This window comes from Sceloporus occidentalis, unplaced genomic scaffold (assembly GCF_023333645.1).
Source record: "Sceloporus occidentalis isolate IW3139 unplaced genomic scaffold, rSceOcc1.0.p SCAF_2, whole genome shotgun sequence".
In the NCBI taxonomy this organism is placed as follows: Eukaryota; Metazoa; Chordata; class Lepidosauria; order Squamata; family Phrynosomatidae; genus Sceloporus; species Sceloporus occidentalis.
In genome coordinates, this window is record NW_028316982.1 from 54,096,552 (window position 1) to 54,114,827 (window position 18,276).

The 18,276-nt window shown below is 40.2% G+C and overlaps 1 protein-coding gene across 3 annotated transcripts in view; it reads left to right on the forward strand.

Annotated features, from left to right (window-relative positions):
* Positions 1-1,761: 1,761 nt before the first annotated feature.
* Positions 1,762-18,276, forward strand: part of TRA2B (transformer 2 beta homolog) — a 30,319-nt gene continuing 13,804 nt past the window's right edge. For 2 of the 3 annotated variants that reach the window (XM_089509414.1, XM_089509417.1), the window contains exons 1-2: positions 1,762-1,907; positions 15,019-15,152. In XM_089509414.1, coding sequence (XP_089365540.1) covers positions 1,872-1,907; positions 15,019-15,152 — 170 coding nt within the window. In that variant the 5' untranslated portion in view covers positions 1,762-1,871. The remainder of the gene's footprint in view (positions 1,908-15,018; positions 15,153-18,276) is intronic. The other variant, XM_089509416.1, reaches the window with a different exon arrangement.

An 18,276-nucleotide genomic window follows, 5' to 3' on the forward strand; every position in this document is an offset into this window, starting at 1 on the left:
ATGCACGAGGGACAAACAGAGGGAGAATGAATGAAGCGTGTGCTCGTGGCGCGCACCCCTACGCCCCCGCGCCTATATTCAAGTCACTGGGGCTTGAATATGGGTGAAACTGTTTTCACAAGGGGGTCTGGAATGGATCTCCTGTGAAAAAGAAGGGGCGACTCTACTGTAATGCCCTCTACTTGGGCCTGCCTTTGAAGAGTGTTTGGAAACTGCAGCTGGTCCAAAGAGCTGCAGTCAGGCTGTTAACTGGGATAGATTGCAGAGACTACATAATGCCCTTATTGAAACAGCTCCACTGGCTGCCAGTTTGTTTCTGGACACAAGTCAAAGTGCTGGTCATGACCTATAAAGCTATATATGGCTCAGGTCCAGGCTATTTGGCAGACCATGTCTCCCTGTATGAACCAGCCCAGGCTCTATGATACTCAAGAGAGGCCCTTATTTATCTCTGTCTTACCACCATCGCAAGCACAGTTGGTGGGGATATGAGAAAGAGCCTTCTTGATGGCTGCCCCAGACTTGGGAATTCCCTTTCCAGGGAGTCCAGAGTAGCCCTTTCTTGTTGTCCTTCAGTTGGCAGGGGAAGACATTTTTATTCAGACAGGCTTTTAAAACAGAAAGCCTTTAAAGAATGGGCTGGGGAATTTGTACTGTCTTAACTGTATTACGAGTACAAGTATGTTTATTGCTAAGAGCCTTGAGTCGTCACAATTCAATATAATTAAGGTAAAATACAAAAATTATAAACTACAGTAAGAGTAATACATTTAAAATAGGTAACAAGGAAGTGATACAAAAAGTTACAACTGTGAAAATGTAAAATTATCTTTAATGCAGGGTGACCAGATGTCCTAACCACCAAGGAGGACAAGGCACCACAAAATGTAGGACATCCAGGAAAAATGTAGGCCATGACAAAATAAAAGGTAAAAACGCTAATATAAATATAAAGGCATGCTTCTTAGTCATGCATGGAGGGCAGTTTAAAATCCCTCCTGGACATAATGATCCCTAGAACCATGTTATACATGATAATGGCTGTCAAGCTATTATACGCAAAGAATTGGAAATTAAACGACAGACACACCCTCACTGGATGATTGCCTCACAAAATTGTATGATATGGTGACTATGGGCAAATCCAAAACACACTGCAGAAATAATCCAGTTTGAGACCCCTTTAACTGCCCTGGCCCAATGCTAGGGAGTTCTGGGAACTGTAGTTTTGTGAGACAACGAGCCTTCTTTGTCAGAGAGCTCTGGTGCCACACTAAACTACAATTCCCAGGACTCCTTAGGAGTGAGCCAAGGCAGTTAAAGTGGTCTCAAACTGGATTATTTCTTAAGTATGTTTTGAGCCCAAGCAGAGGCTGGATGGTCTTCTGTTTGGGGTGTGTGTATGTGCTTTGATTGTGAGTTCCTACATGGCAGAATGGGGTTGGACTGGATGCCCTGCTGTGTGTGGTCTCTTTCCAACTCTATGCTTCTATGATTCAAGGAGGGGGAGGGGCGAGGGGCGAAAAAAACCGTTGGCCGCCCAACGGCCGCTGAGGTGAGCGCGCGCCTCATCCTCAAAGGAGGGGGCGGGGCTTCGGGGCCAAGTCTTCAAGGCGAGTCAGCCGGCGCTTTGGAGAGACGGGGGAGTGGGCGTGGCCAGGTTTTGGCGCCTTCGAGTGCCAGGGGTGGGCGGGGCTTCGGGAGGGCGGAGTCAAGTCTTCAAGGCTCAGCCGGTGGCGCCTTCGAGAACCGAGCGGGAGGTGGGCGGGGCTTATTAGAGCCTGCGTCACTTCCTCTGCGGAGAAGGCTCTCGAAGAGGACGGTTAGGCGCTAGCAACCGCGGTCGGCGTCCCGGGCTCCGAGTCGGGAGGATGAGTGACAGCGGGGAGCAGAACTACGGCGAGCGGGTAATACGTAGACCCAGAACGGGCCCTTGGCTCCAACATGCCCCCGCCTTTCCTTGCTTTCTGGGTAGAAGGAGCTGATCTTGGGCCTGAGGCGAAGGGGAAGATAAGCCTGAAGGGGGCTTTGTCGGGTGGTTTGGCGCGATGAAAATGGAAGGCAGGGAGGGAGGCAGGCGGGAAGAAAGGCGCGCTCTGAGGCGGAGCTGGGCGGCGGCGGCGGCGGGCCCTTTCTCCCGGCGCCATCTTGGGCTGGAAGCAGAGCGGACGGGGACAAAATGGCCGCCCAGGGCTCCCAGCGAGGAGGCAGCAGAGGAGAAGAGACGGCCGATGGGGCTGAGGAAAGGGCTTTTGGAGTGAGACGGAGAGAGGCTGCTTCATCCCTTCGGCGTAGACCGAGAGATCATTGCTTGTCTTTAACCAGGAAGCAGCAGCAGGGAGGAGGCCAAGGAGCTCCCTCGGAAGGAAACGTGTTTGCTTTGGCTTTTTAGCCGCAGCCTTGCTCCCAGGAGGAAAGCCATATCACAAGTTACTGGGGTCCTCAAAATGAACACAGTTTTTGTGGCGGGTTTTGGGGGACTTCTTTTCCTTAGAGAGAGACCCAAGGGTCGTGTTTGAAAAGGAAAGAAAGGCCCCCCAAGGAGAGGCCGAAAGAAAGCTGCTTCCGGCCACTTTGGAGGTATACAATCTAAATGATGCGTGCGTCCTGAGAGTCCAGAAGCCACGCCAAAGCTTTGGCTCAGCTTCCAGAATCACTTAAGCGACATGCCTCCAAAGTGACACAAAGCAGCTTTGTTTTGGCCTGTCTGTATGGGGCCATCGTTTATTTAGCTGCAGCATTCTTCCCAGAGAATCTCGGATTCAAAGTGAACCACAAATCACATTTTCATTGGTTAAATTTGAATTAAACATTTGCACCCCTGTAATATTCACTGGATGTTCAAATATAACACCTAAAGCATGTCTCTATCCCTCGTGGGTTAGCCACCAATCAATCTTTTATCTATATGTTTTGTTTCACTGTCCTTAAACTGTCTCTTGCAGTACTTCCTTTTATTTTGGTTAGACTTAAATTAGAAGCCGTTTCCAAACATTTTACATTCCAAAATAGATATTTTTTATTTATAAGAGGGGCTTTATCAGTGAATGTTTGAAATGCCATAGTACAATATCCTAGTACAGAGTGAAAGCAGACTAGATAAGAACGAGAGAGATTATTGTTATTATTTATATCCTGCTTCTCCAAGGGATCAAAGTGGCTTACACTATATATATATATATATATATATATATATATATTAATATTACAATAACAGCATGTTTCATTATATCCCAAACACTCCTACCAGAGAAGGTTTGGGAGCTTTGCACTGAGGACAACACACAAACACCTCTACACTTCTAAAAATGAAATCACATTGGGGACATTGTGTCTCCCAAACATTAATTCTCTCTTGTCCAATGAAATTTTCCTTCAGTCACCAAATTTCTAGCATTGCAACAACTTAAAACTTCACTTGAACATATAGAAATAGGGTTTTAGGCATCCACAGAAAAGGAGCAGGCAGCATTAGCTTAAGGAAATGCAATCACAGCAAATACAAGAGAAGAACACACATGAGGTTCAGAAACATATATTCTCTTATAACCAGTGATTTAAAAGAAATATTGTATGTATGTTTAACTTCTTTGAGCCAAGAAGATGTATAGAACGGACTTTCTTTTTTTAAAAACCCTATAAAAATCTCTCTCACGTGGTGCTTCAGAACTCTAGGAGAAAAGGCATTTTCCTCTGAAGCAGCCGGCTGACAAATAAAGCTGATTTCATGCGAAACCTCTGGGGTCCCTTTTTGGATATTTGTGGGAATAGCATACTATTTTCTTAAAGACATCTGCAACAGGAGCACCTTTCACCTCGCTGCCACTTTCCTCTTGACCCAGAAGGTATTGCAGATGCCAGGAGACAAGCCAAGGAGAGCAGTTTTTTATGAGCCGCCTCGGGAATGTTTTTCCAAAGTTGTTGAAGCCCCAAATGTAGGTACCTTTTTTTATAGGAAGTCGGACAAAGACCATGCAAACCATACACATAGGATAAATACATTTTTATTAGTTTCACATGTAAACACACACATATATCTATATATGAACATATACCTATTTGTATGTTAAAACCAACACCCCCTTCTCATTCATTGTTAGCAAAAACTAAACCCTCATGGGTACCATCATCAGTTTTCTTATCAGGGCTGTTTTCACTCACTGCCCCAGCATGGCATTGCGGCATTCCTTATTTTGGATAAATGCAGACATTTTGGCACCACTTAGGAGACGTAAACAGGCCCTGAATGCCATGACATTTAGCGCTTGTCTTTGACCAGTTTCCTATCGCACTAGCAGTCCTTTCCTCCAGTTCATCCTTATCTATCTTTAGGCATTCTATCTATAAAACGTATTTGCTGTTTTTCTATTTAATTAATTTTGTCCTCTTCAAAGGGACTAATTAAAAATGTAGAAGCTGTGCCTCACGTCCCTTTTTCTCAGTCTTGAATTGGTGCTCGGCTGAGTGTTGGTCTCCAAAACACACTGCAGAATAATCCAGTTTGAGAACGCTTGAACTGCGCTGGCTAAACACTAGGGAATTCTGGGAACTGTGGTTTCATGAGATATTTTGCCTTTTTGGTCAGAGAGCTGTGGTGCCACAACAAACTACAATTCCAAGGATTTCCTAACGCTGAGCCATGGAAGTTAAAGCAATCTCAAACTGGGTTATTTCTGCGGTGTGTTTTGGACCATTGTACTAAAGCATCTCTAAGGCTGCATCTGGTTTGACACCACTAAGGTCCAAAACACACTGCAGAAATAACCCAGTTTGAGACCAGTTTAACCACCCTGACTCACTGCTAGGGAATCCTGGGAATTGTAGTTTTATTGTGGCACCAGAGCTCTGACAGAAGGCTAGATGTCTCACAAAACTACAGTTTCTAGAAACCCTTAATAATGGGAATTCTGGAACTTATAGTTTGTTGGAGCACCTGAGCCCAGGTTTTTTTTAAAAAAGCAACTATATGCAGGGTGTGTTTTAGCTGTTTTTCACTTTTGCCTGTTTTTATGTTAATTTTGCACTATTTTAACTTAGAGGATTTAGATTTTTTTAAAAAAAATTCTTACTGTAAAATATCTTTTTAATGTTTTTATTTTGCGATCTGCTTTGGGTCCCTTTCTGGAAGAAAGGCAGCATAACAATGAAATAAATAAATAAATAATTTCTACAGTGCTGATGCAGCCTTAGGCCTGTTACAGACTGCCAAAACAAAGCTGCTTCTGGTCTCTTTGGAGGTATGCTGTTTAAATGATGCATGGGTCCTAAGAGTCTGGAGGTCGCGCCAAAGCCACACTCCATTCCTAAGCACTGGAGTGCAGCTTCCAGATTCTTAGGATGCATGCATCATTTAAACAGCATACCTCCAAAGAGACCCGAAGCAGCTTTATTTTGGCAGTCTGTAACAGGCCTTAGTGTCAATTGCGTTATAACCCTTCTAGAAGGTCACAATAACTCACACCGTTTAGACTAGCTTTTAAACAGCCCTTGCTTTGCATTTTTGGCAGCTCTAATCTGTGTTGTAGATGTCTGGATTTTGAATACAGAAATAAAAGAGGAAGTCAGTATTGAGATATCTACATTGGTATGGATTTATACTTAGCATTATATGTTGTAATAAATAAAAGGCTGCCCTTTAAGGCTGAATTTCAGCAAGAGGCAGAATAGTTTAAACAAGAGAAGATGCAGTAAATGGTAATCCTATATCCATAATGTTTCATACATGTTATATAGACCTGCCTGGTGAGATGGCTGTCTTACTTCCAAGTTGAAAATGGAGGCTGAGGCAATAAAAGCTTAAGGCCACATTATAAAGTTGTCTTTGTGCTTGGAGTGATAGACAGGAGATGGTGGGGTAGTTTGGCTTGAGCAAGAGAACACAGTGGAAAATTGAAGTGGTGGAGTATATTTTATATTAGCCTATTTTAACATAAGTATTATCTTCAAAGGACAATGCAGTTTAGCTGTTGTATACAACTAAGAAGAGAATCTGGTGGGTCATCTGATCACAAAGTGTGAAACTGCAGAAAGATGACCCATTTTTAAACTAGATTTATAAAACTGAGTGTTCCAGCCTACTTTTTTTTTACTATAGTATTTTACTGTTACATTGCTGTGGTTATTTTAAATTTTATCTTCTTATTTTAAAGCTTTATTGTGTGACCTACTTTAAGGGAGGCTGTGCTTCACAGCAGTATAAAATATTTCAAATATATAAAAATGTAGATGGGTATCATACCTTCATTGTGCTCTGCCAACAGAAATACAGCAATTTAAAAGATTTACTGGGCAAACAAGGAAACTGAGAGAACTTTCTCTTTTGTTTCCTTGTGGTGATACTTTCTGGTCATCTTTAGAGTATTCATATTCACATTTATACATGCAAAGCTGAGAGGAAAAGTATGCAAAACTATTCCAGTCTTATTCATGGTTCAGAGCCACTTCTTTGCATGTACATCCCCTGCTTAGAAGTTCTCCTAAGTTTGGAGAAAAACTTGCGTCTAAAACAGGTGGTCTTACACAACTAGACATACTGATTCAATGCAATATATTTATGAATTAATAAAATAGTTCTCTATCTAGAGTGTGTGCACATGGCAGATGTTACAGGGCTCAAAGGCATTTCCTCATAGTAGGTAGTATTACAAGAAATAGCAATACATCTTACCTAATATCTTCTGTCTCACTTGTTCCTTGGAATCCCAGAAGCTAATAGCTATCTCCTCCTGTTTCCCAGGAACTGTTGTCATAGATAGCTATTAACTATGGATAGTCTTTTGTGCCATGTATTTGTCTAACCATTTTAAAGTCACATGAGGTCCAAAACCCACTGCAGTTTGAGACCACTTTAACTGCCCTGGCTCAGTGCTAGGGAATCCTGGGAATTGTAGTTATTGTGGCACCAGAGCTCTCTGACAGAGAAGGCTAAATGTCTCACAGAACTACAGTTCCCAGAATTCCCTGGCATGGAGCGGGTCTCAAACTGGATTATTTCTGCAGTGTGTTTTGGAGCTGAGTTGATGACCAAGAGAGGAGACTATAATTTGTTGGCATGCTTTCATTGAATAGCTTGCATATTTTCATGCTGTGTGGTGTCCAGTCTATATTATGCTCCAGTTGAAGACTGAATGTAAGTATAATTGCCTGTGTCAGTCTAATTCTGAAAGACTAAGAATATGCACATTTTTGAGACTTAGCAGCAAAGTCTGCTGGCTGTGATTTGACTAACACATGATAGCTTAACATTCAGTCCTGTAGTGTCATTAGCACATTTTATCTGCTAATATAAAATAGCATGTCAGTCTTTACTGTTTAATTCCAAGCCAAGTCACCCTTTATAATAGGCATGGTTTTATATCTATTTTATTATTTGTATTAATGTCTGTGCTTTGGAGCAAGGAATGCAAATAGTTTGAGGCTTTCTTTTTATTTCTGTTTTTGTGAGGGTCGTTAATAATATACTGTACAGTATAGAATTTGCCACGCTTTGAAGAAAATTATTTTCCTTTTCATTATGGCATAGCATGTGTAGAATTGCAGACTTCATGTGTTTTTCATCCCATGATTCCTTTATTAGGCTGATCTTCCAAATAGTTAAGTATAGTATATCTAGTGCATGGATTCCAGAAATGAATCTGAGTAGACTTCAGTTATAAAAAAAAATGATTGTGAGAAACTCTGGAAAGTGAAGATACCTGTAAAATTGAAAATAGGTGGGTAAAAGTTGTAGAGCAAGGATTTAGGAAGTGTACCCCATAAACCACAGGAAATCCTTGGGGACCCATTTTGCAGCTCCTGAAGCTCTCAGCCCCTGCTCCCCTTAAAAAAAAAGTGGATAATTTGGTCCCCTGAGCTTATCCAAGATCTTCAAGTACCTTTGAAACCAAAAACACCTGGGAAAAAGCAGCCAAAAACAAAACACAAAGTACAGTGTTATGACTTTACTACCAATTACATTAGTATTGCTGGTGCAGCCCTGGCAAGGGTTGAGGGAGTAAAGAATGGCCCACATCCACTCCCCAGTTGCTCATTCTGGACTAGAAAATTAGTAACAGGAACTTTTCAAAGAAAATACAGTCAGGATCTAGTCACTGTTCTTTTGTTGATTCTGGTAGAGTATCTGTAGTTTAGATTACACAGCTGCAACTGCCCCATGATTAAAATTCCAGTAAATTGATTTTTTCAGTAGTGTAAATAGGGCATGCCCAAAGCTTTTGACCACTGTTGTTGGACCTTATTCCCTGATTAAAGTGACAGTGTGAACTTCATGGAGGTGCAGATGTGATCTCTGAAAAATTAATAATTGCAAGATAATTTGAGGGCTTTCCTGAGAAAAGAATGTCTAGCTAGAAAAAGATCACTATTCCAAGTGTCCATAAAAAACCACACACATTCAGAACAAGGCTACAGAGGTCCTCAGAATAATAGTATATGATGATGTGCTGTCACTAGGACACAGTAGGTGGGAAAAAGCACTGGGTAGGAATCCAAGTTGGCATCCAAAAATAACTTTTTAATGGTTTAGCATATCTTCTATAAACCCAAATATGGTCAGAAGTCGAACCCAATGTGGTAATGGTTTGTGTATTGAACTATGACTCTGAAGAACAGGTTGCAAGTCTCCGCTCAGCCATGGAAACCAACTGGGTGGCCTTAGGCAGGTCACACACTCTCAGCCTCAGAAGAAGGCAAAAGTAACTCCCCTCTGAACTAACCTTGTCAAGAAAACCCTGTGATAGTTTTGCTTTAGGGTTACCATATGTCAGAAACAACTTGAAAGCACCCAAAAACAACAATAGTTAAAAATCTTTCACTGTATCTGTTGTTAGTGGTGTTAATACTCACACTGTGTCTCAGGTTGGAGATGGGACAAAGGGAAGAACCTTTAAAGATCATATTAGTTATTTGTGGTCAAGTTCAGTATTTAACCAAATGCTGGTTTCCAACCCCAGCAGTAGTAGAAAAGGAATAGATGAGCATAAATGGATGCAGATTTCAAATTAACTATTATTGGAGGAAGGATGTCTGTATGTGCCAAGGATGAAGATGGGAAGGGAAGCATAGGACCCAGACATGGAGAAGATGAGGTAAATGGATGTAGGAGTTGGGACAGGTATGTTTCTAGATTTGGGAAGTACAGAAGATCTAGTTTATTTCATATAAGTGAAAGCTGACTACTATAAAAAGATGGCAGACAAATAACACAAACTGAATTGAATGTTTTGTGATCTTGACACAGGATAGCTGAGAAGGATTTTCCTCACAGAAATTATTTTTAGCTTTAAATGGTTACATCTAAAGTGGGGCAGGATCTAATAATTGGTTCTGTCCCCCATGCTGGAGGGCATGATGGCTTCCCATCACCTGGAGTTTCTGGATAAAACAGATCATGTAGATCCATTTCAGTCTGTCTTCATGGTATCCTTCTAGATGACCTCTGGTGAGCACTATTTTACAATGACTTACAGGGCACTGTTTTACAGTAGCTCCAATCTTTTAAGGTGGGGAGAACTCCAAATGTGGTGTTGGAGGATTCCTGTACCCCCTGGCTGTTTGTAGTTTTTTTCAGGGATTGTTCTGTCTGGCTTGCTCTTTAGTATCTACATGAAATCACTAAAAGAGGTCCAGACTTTTGAGATTCATTGTCACTAGTGTTATAAGACACCCAACTCTTGTCTGTCTTGCCAGTATTTCCATCTCCAGCTAATCTATTTTATTTCTCACCTAGTGGCTGCTATCAGAAATGGACTGATAAGGGCAAACAAATCAATGCTTAATCCAGATGAGACAGAGGTGCTCCTCATTAGTTGAAAGACAGATTGGAGAACAGGGGTTCAGTCTGTACTGGATGGGGTTACAATGCCCCTGAAATCTCAGCTTCAGTCTACTTCTGTTCTCAGGTTTGAGGTTGGATGCCCAGGTTTTGGCAGCATCCTGGAATGTGTTTGCAGAGCTGAAACTAGTACACCAGTTGCATCCTTTCCTTGGGATGTCAGATGTGGGTGCAGTGACATATGCCTTGATTACTTCCCGGTCGGATTACTGTACTCTACATGAGGCCGCCTTTCAAAACTGCTTAAAAACTTCAGTGGGTCCAAATGCTGTGGTCAAGGTGCTGATGAGCTGGTTATGGAGGCCCAAACTGAAACAGGTTACTGGTCAGTTCTGGGTAAAATAAAAGTGCTGATTATGACAGTCCAATCTCCTTGAGTCCAGACTGCCTAAAAGACCGTATCCCTATATGAGCCTACCCAAATGTTAAGATCTTCAGGGGAGGGTTTTCTCTCAGTCCCATTACAGGCCATCGTATGAACATTTGGTAAAGACATCAGGGGGAGACTCGGTTGCTGCTCCCAAGTTGTGGAGTTCCTTTCCATGTGGGGATTGATTGATCTCTTTTTTTTCCCTAGCAGGCAAAGACTTTTTATTTAGGCAGGTATTTGGTTTCTTAATTCATATTTTTGAAGGGCTTTTAATTAGGGCTTTTGTCCTTTCCTGTAATGTTTTGATCTGTTTCAATGTTATGTTTTTGAAAGAATTGTTCATTTTATAGTTTCCAACTTTTGTAATAATATTTTTTGTAATAATTTAAATATTTTTTTAATTGTATTTTGTTTTAGTTTGTTGTAAGCCACCTTGGGTCCTGTGCTGAGAAAAAGCCAGGATATAACTTAAACAAACAAATACTGTATGCTTAAATTGAATTTAATATTAAATTGACTAATATATTTAATATCAAGAAGTTGCCCATCTTCAACTTAGTGAAGAGAAGGTTTAGGATTGACACAGGTCCAAAACACACTGCAGAAGTAATCCAGGTTGAGACTGCTTTAATTGCCCTAGCTCATTGCTAGAGAATTCTAGCATTTAACCTTCTCTGTCAGAGAACTCTGGTGCCACAAGTTCCCAGGATTTCCTAGCACTGAACCAGGGCACTTAAAGCGGTTTCAAACTGAATTTGTGCAGTGTGTTTTGGACCACAGTTGCACTCTTTAAATATCTAAAGGGCTGTCACAGAAAGGAGGGTGCAGGTTTGTTCTCTGCTGCCCAAGAGAGGAGGATTGGGTCTAATGGTTTTAAGTTACAGGAAAGTAGATTTAATAATAATTTATTACGGCACATGGCCAGCACAGAAAGTAGATTTTGATTGGACATTACTAAGAACCTGTGGACGGTAAGAGCAATTTGGCAGTTGAACTGATTGCCTCAAGAGGTTGTGGAGTCTCTTTTTCTGGTCATTTTCAAAAAGAAGCTGGACAGCTACCTGCTGTGAATGCATAGCTGAGGTAGACCTAGGGCCCAAACATACAGGCAAAAATAAAAGTGCCTCAGGCCACTTTGGAGGTATGCTGTTTAAATGACACACACATTTTAAGAGGCCAGAAGCTGTGCTCCAGTCTTTAGAACTGGAGTATGGCTTTGGTGTGGCTTCTGGCCTCTTAGGACTTCTGCATTATTTAAACAGCATACCTCCAAAGTGACCCGAAGCAGCTTTATTTTGGCCTGTCTGTTCAAGCCCCCTAGTGGCTTATGAGGCCCTTTCCAGCTCTATAAATCTATGTAGGTGCAGCAGCTAATTGCTGACCAGGGTGCCATATAAACACTATATAATACAGTCTTAAAGGAATTGCACTGGCTGACAGTATGCTTCTGGTCTGAATGCCATGGGCTTGGGATGAAATTCAAAGCCCTAAACTGCTTGAGACAGGGAAACCTGGAGGAGTAGCCCTCTCTGTGTAAGCTTGAAGTCTACTGGGGAATGCCTCCATTGTGTTTCATCAGTGGGAGGAATACAGGACACAGCCTTCTCCTCGGAGGCCCAGTTAACAGCAACATAGGCTTCCTTCTAGTGACCTGTTAAAACATTTCCCTTGCAGACCTAATTGATTTCTTTCAAACCATACATTTAAAAAAAACTATTATCCCACCTTTTCCCCATCTTTCATCTCACTCAAATCTCTCCGGGTGACTTAACAAATAAAAAAAACACAGCTAAAAGTACATATTGTACAAAAATTAAAATATAATTAAACGATAAATAGAATTAAAAGCATGCCTATTAAAAATAAATAAATAAATTAGAAGATACAGCACATTATTAAAGGCCCTTTCTCCATGATTTCATGTAAAGTAGATTTGAGTGAGAGTTAGGATTGTGACAATACTGTAGTATCATAATCATAACTAAGTAGCATTTGTGAATATGGAACCATTACAGATGAGCATCTCTAGGGAATGTTTGTATTCAATCACTACCTTGTTACAGTTGAAATGCCATACAGTTGTAACACCATAACTCCTCCCCAAACATACTCTATAGGCATCAGTTGCATGGGTGGAAGAAAGTCCATTCTGCCAGTGGTCAGAGCACAATTGAATTATGTTTCCATCAGGTTTAAGAGACTCAGGCTAGGAGAGGTTGCTATGTTAGGTATACTTATCTACATAGCTAATACAGAATTCTAATGATACTTTCTATATATGTTTTTAAAGTAAGGGAAATGTGACAAAAGATACAAAGACCAGTTGAATGAAACTGGTAAATATTAGATAAAGTTGTAAAATAATATTGGTTAGTCAGTAGGAGACGCAGTGGCTTAGTGGGTAAGGCACCAGTTCTAATGATTGGAAAGTTGGCAGTTCAAGGCCCAAGTGCCATGTGTTGGGATGAGCTCCTGTCACTAGTCCCAGCTTCTGCCAACCTAGCAGTCCAAAGCGTGCAAATGCAAGTAGATAAATAGGTAACACTTTGGTGGGGAGGTAATAGCGTCCGGCGCAGTTATGCTAGCCACACGACGACTGGAGTTGTCTTCGGACAACACTGGCTCTTCAGCTTAGTAACAGAGATGAGCACCACCCCCTACAGTTGGTTACAACTAGACCATGTCAAGGAGAAACCTTTATGAGCAGATTTGCACAAAACAGCTAGAACAGAAACAGGGAACATGAGATCTCTCTAGGGAAATGTTGATTTAAATTGGATGTGTATGTGTTTATTTTTCAAAAATCATTAATCTTTATAAATAGGTTGAGCTTCCCTTATCTGGAATTCTGAAATTCAAAATGTTTTACAAACTAATTCTTTTTTCATGAATGGCTGAGATAGTGACACCTTTGCTTTTTAATGGTTTAGTATACACAAACTTCGTTTTATGCACAAAATTATTAAAAATACTGTATAAATTGCCTCCGATCTATGTTTATAAGATGTATATGAAGCAATTGAAATTTGTATTTAGACTTGGGTCCCAACTCCAAGATATCTCTCATATGTGTGTGTGTATGCATGCAATTACAGGTATTACAGAATCTGAAATACAGATTCTGGTCCCAAGCATTTCAGATAAGGGATATTCAACCTGTACTTTAAATAGGAGCAGTTTATTTACATATTGTTGATAATTGTTGTTAACTGCTATAAAGTTGATTTTGACTTTATAACGACTCTATGAATGAGACTCAACCTGTCATCAACAGCCATGCTCAGATCTTGCATAGTCAGGGCTGTGGCTCCTTTGATTATAAACATTCAGTAATTGGCTCATATATACATAAATATTAAGCATTAATCCACTCCTCTCCTTTTTCTAAGGGTTACTGTAATGGTAAATGTGTATTTGGTTGCATTCCGGCAGCTGCATGGCTAAAAGATGGAAGTGTCTTGAGTGCTTATAATATGGAATGGGGATATTGAAGTTGCATACAGAGAGGAACCATGACCTTTAGTTCTAAATCAATCATTGTTACTCTTAGTATGGAAGCTCCCAAAGTTTTTTAAAAAAAATAGAAATTATGAGCATTGGACGTATTCTGTTAAAGACAAATGTCTTTTTATTTGGGCTTAAATGCTTAGGTTAACATTAAATGTTTAGTACAATATCATCCAAAATTCACAAAACAGTGATACCTTTATTGGGCCAAGCAAAATGCACATTATATATGCTGCTTCATTGTACTTTGCTATATAGCCAACACGGCTACCCCTGGATGTGTTTTATTAAATGCTTAGGTTATGTCTAACTAAAATAATAGCATTATCCTGAAATGCTACAGAGTTGTCCTTGTAACATGAGAGTGTTTCATCGTTGTTGTAGATGTTAAGGGACATGCTATTATAACTTGCAAATCTTGAGATTATTTCTCTTAAGCATGTCAGTATGCCTTTTAATTCTGTATTTAAAAAATATTAGCAGCAGTTCATAGACTTTGGGGGCATATTACTAATTTCTAAATGCTAATGTGACAACTGCTTGAAATTTCTCCTGTAAGTAGGCATAACTAGCAAGTTAGCTGTTCAATCATTTTTGACTGAATTGAGATTTTTAAAAAAGAATAAACAGAAACCTGGAATCACATCAATACTAGAATTGCATATCTAGTTAAAAACAGTGCAAACACGTAGCATTTTTTCTAGTTTCAGTCTTGGCACTAGATATCTATCCTGGAGTTTTAAATATTCTTCATCCTGTTCTTTTTTTATTAAGGTTAATGTTGAAGAAGGAAAATGCGGAAGTCGCCATTTGACAAGTTTTATAAATGAGAATTATTTGAAGCTCAGGAATAAGTGAAGCTGAAATTTGAAAAAAAAGAAAGTGAATGCATGCTAATTATCAGACCAGAAGTCCCACTTATAGAATATTGAGCAATTTGTGTGAAGTGGGGAAGATGAAAGAAGTCAGAATTTGAAACGGAAGAATGAAGAAAAGAAATAAAAATGAAGTTAAGATAAGAAGTAATCTGGAATCTGAAAGCACTACGCTAAGTAATTACTAGTCTGTTTATGTGTCCCTGTATATTTTGCTAAACATGCATGCATTATTTGTTTCATAGAAAAACATGCAGGGTTTTTAAAAAGTGCTTAATAGGCCAAAAAATTTTTTACAATAACTCTAGGCAGTTCTAATAGTAACTGCCCGGACACATAATGGAGACATAGACCTTTAATATTTTTCACCAGAACTTGTTTAGACTAAAGTAATGAAAAGTTGTATTCAAGCTAAATTATACTTTTCTATGCAGGAGTCCCGTTCCGCTTCCAGAAGTGGAAGTGCTCATGGTTCCGGCAAGTCTCCAAGGCACTCGCCAGCTAGATCTAGGTCCAAAGAGGGTTCAAGGAGATCCAGGTCAAAGTCCAGATCAAGATCTGAATCTCGGTAAGTCTAAAACAAGATTTATGAGGTTCTGGTTTGTTTTTTACCTTTATAGTTGTAGTAATTCAAATGCTTTATTATTAAAAAACAATGATGTGGTTTGGAGAGGACACTAGTAACCAAGTGTCAATTGTATGGTTGTTTTTGACTTAAGACGACCCTAAGGCAAATGTATCACAGAGTTGTTCAGAGAGGGTTTCCCTTTGCCTTCTGAAGCTGAGAGTGTGTCTTGCCCAAGATGAGATTTCCGTGGCACAACACACAGTGAATTTCTATGGCTGAGTGCAGATTCAAATGCTGGTCTGCAGAGTTGTAGCCCAGTATTCAAACCACTACACCACACTGGCTACAGTGCAAGAATTAACAGTGCATTTAATTAGATTGTAGTGTGCTTAGCATGCAGTAGATTGTTATTGCAATAAGGAACAATAGTTAAGCTTTCTGCTGAAAGAGACTGTTTTCAGTAGTAACTTCTACCAACAGTTGTGTTGCACCATAGAATGCAGCTGGATCATTATGCTATGGCATTTGATGAATCATCTGCCCTATTGGTCTCTCCACTGTCATAATCTTGTATTTATGATAATCTGAAACTGATAAGTCTTGTTGAATACAGGCATCTCTCACTTTTCGACAATCTGCTTTTTGAGGATCCACTCGGAACAACCATTCTGAATTATACCAGAACCCATATATTTGACGTATGGTCCGCTCTTTCAATGACACATCAATTTAATGGGTTCTGGTTATACAGGTTGAGTATTCCTTATCCAAAATACTTGGGGCCAGAAGTGTTTTGGATTTGGGTTTTTTTCGGGGTTTGGAATGTTTGTATATACATAATGAGATATCTTGCAGTTGGGACAAAATTCATTTATACACAATATTTTTAATAAATTTGTGCATAAAACAATTTGTGTATATTGGTTCCAGAAAAGCAAAGGTGTCACTATCTCACCACCCATGTGGACAGTTATGGATTTTCAAATATTTATGATTTTTGGATAAGAGACACTCAACTTTTACTATATATCTCTGTAATTTAAAAGGGTCAATACACAGGAGGTGGGGACTCTCCAGGGCAGAATTTACCTTTCCCATATACGGACACACATTCTGCCTAGGAAATGGCCAAAGACTATAGCCTGATTGGCACTTTCGTCTCTTTGCTCTCTCCTCTCCCTTGCTTAGGGAAGAGCAGAGGATGTCATTCCTGCTAGATGGCAGCAGGGGAGAAGGTCAAGGAATTTCTTTGTTGCCATCCTCATGTTTTCTTCTAAAAATCTAAACAGTGGGAAATAATGTGGCCAGTGCAACTGCAGGATCGCCCTGCCTTTTGCTAGGGAGTCAACAACTACAACTACCACAATATTGTGGTCTTTGTTTGAACCTGGAGGGTGGAAGCTGCTCAACCAAGGTACAGCTGAGCAACTAGACTCATTACTCTTCCTCACCCCCCACCCCCGCTTCAATGTGGCACTGATGAGGGCAGTGTAAAGCGAAGAGTCGACTGTGGTAAGTTGATTGTGCTAGGCTTTACCTCATTCAGTGCCATGGCCAAGCAAAGGGAAGAGGAGGAATATCAAACAGGCGTAGTCATTCAGCAGTGGCTTGGCCAAACAGCTTCCATCCTCACTCACTTTGCCATGTGGTGCACTGGGGCATCCCCTTGCAAAGAATCAACTTACAACAGTTGACACTTTGCTAAGCTTTGCCCCAGTCAGCACCACGGAGAAGCCAGGGAGGATGAATATCAAGCCTATTCATTTGTTGGCACCTCAGCTGAATAGCTTCCACCCTCCAGGTCAGAAAAGAACATGTTTTCAATTCCCTGGCAAAGGGCAAGGCAACCCTGCAGTTTCAGGCTGTGTTATTTCCCCCTATTTAATGGGAGGACACAAGGACTCCTGAATGCAGCTGTTCCTCGAGCCTCCTTCCCTCTTTTGCCTTCAATTAAATAAAATCCGCACAATTAAAATAAATTATCTTCTTTTATTCTGTATCCCTCTTTTACCTGTGCTGGTCTATGACTAATAAAGATGAACTGAACAAAATTCCTCACAAGTAAGAATCACAGTCAGGTCAGGCACAAATCATGCCATAATACCACTTCTCAGAACCACAATACATATGTCCTCCAATTATTCCACATGTTAGGGATCAGAGCACATAATGGTTCCATATTTCATAGATTATGTGCTCTGATCTCTAACCTGTCAAGTAATTGGGAGACATGTGTATTGTCTAACATACACATCCTTTGGTATCTAACATATCAAATAAGCACGGGACACCTGTAATAATGTTTGAATAAGAAGTATACATATACTTCCAACATGTACCTCTAAGTATAGTAACATGCATAATTAGATAAATATATTTTCAGAAACAAGCTTCTGTTTTCTTCTAAATATTGAATAATTATTTTCAAAGTGTTTGCTCAGCTTCTAGATGTATCTAAGGAATCTTTAACAACTATAGAATGACATTCTTGCAACATAGATTAGCTAGTAAAAGCAGGCTTGACCCAATCAGTGTGGTGAAAACCAAACTAGACATATGAAAACTCCTACGTCTAAAATACAGATTTTCTTATATAAAGGGTGATTTCAATGTGCATACCAACATCTTTTATTTAAAGAATTTCTCATCACGCCTAATATCTCTGCAGCAAGACTTAATTGCAAGAATTAGAGCCCATACAGACAGGCCAAAATAAAGCTGCTTCAGGTCACTTTGGAGGTATGCTGTTTAAATGACACACGTGTCCAAAGAGGCCAGAAGCCGCACCAAAGCCACACTCCAGTCCTAAGGACTGGAGCGCAGCTTTGGCACAGCTTCTGGCCTCTTAAGATGTGTGTGTCATTTAAACAGCATACCTCCAAAGTGTACAGGCCCTTAGTAATTATTTTCTGAATTTTGTATATCAGCTAGAAACAGTAGTATGATAGGTTCTTGATATCCACTGGGGTTTGGTTCCAGAACCTCTTGTGGAAACCAAAATCTGTGGATGCTCAAGTCCTATTATATATAATGACATAGTAAAATGTCCTTTTGCCCTTAGCTAAAATGGCAAAATCAAAATTTGCTTTTTGGATTTTTAAAAAAATGCTTTTAAGCTATGGAT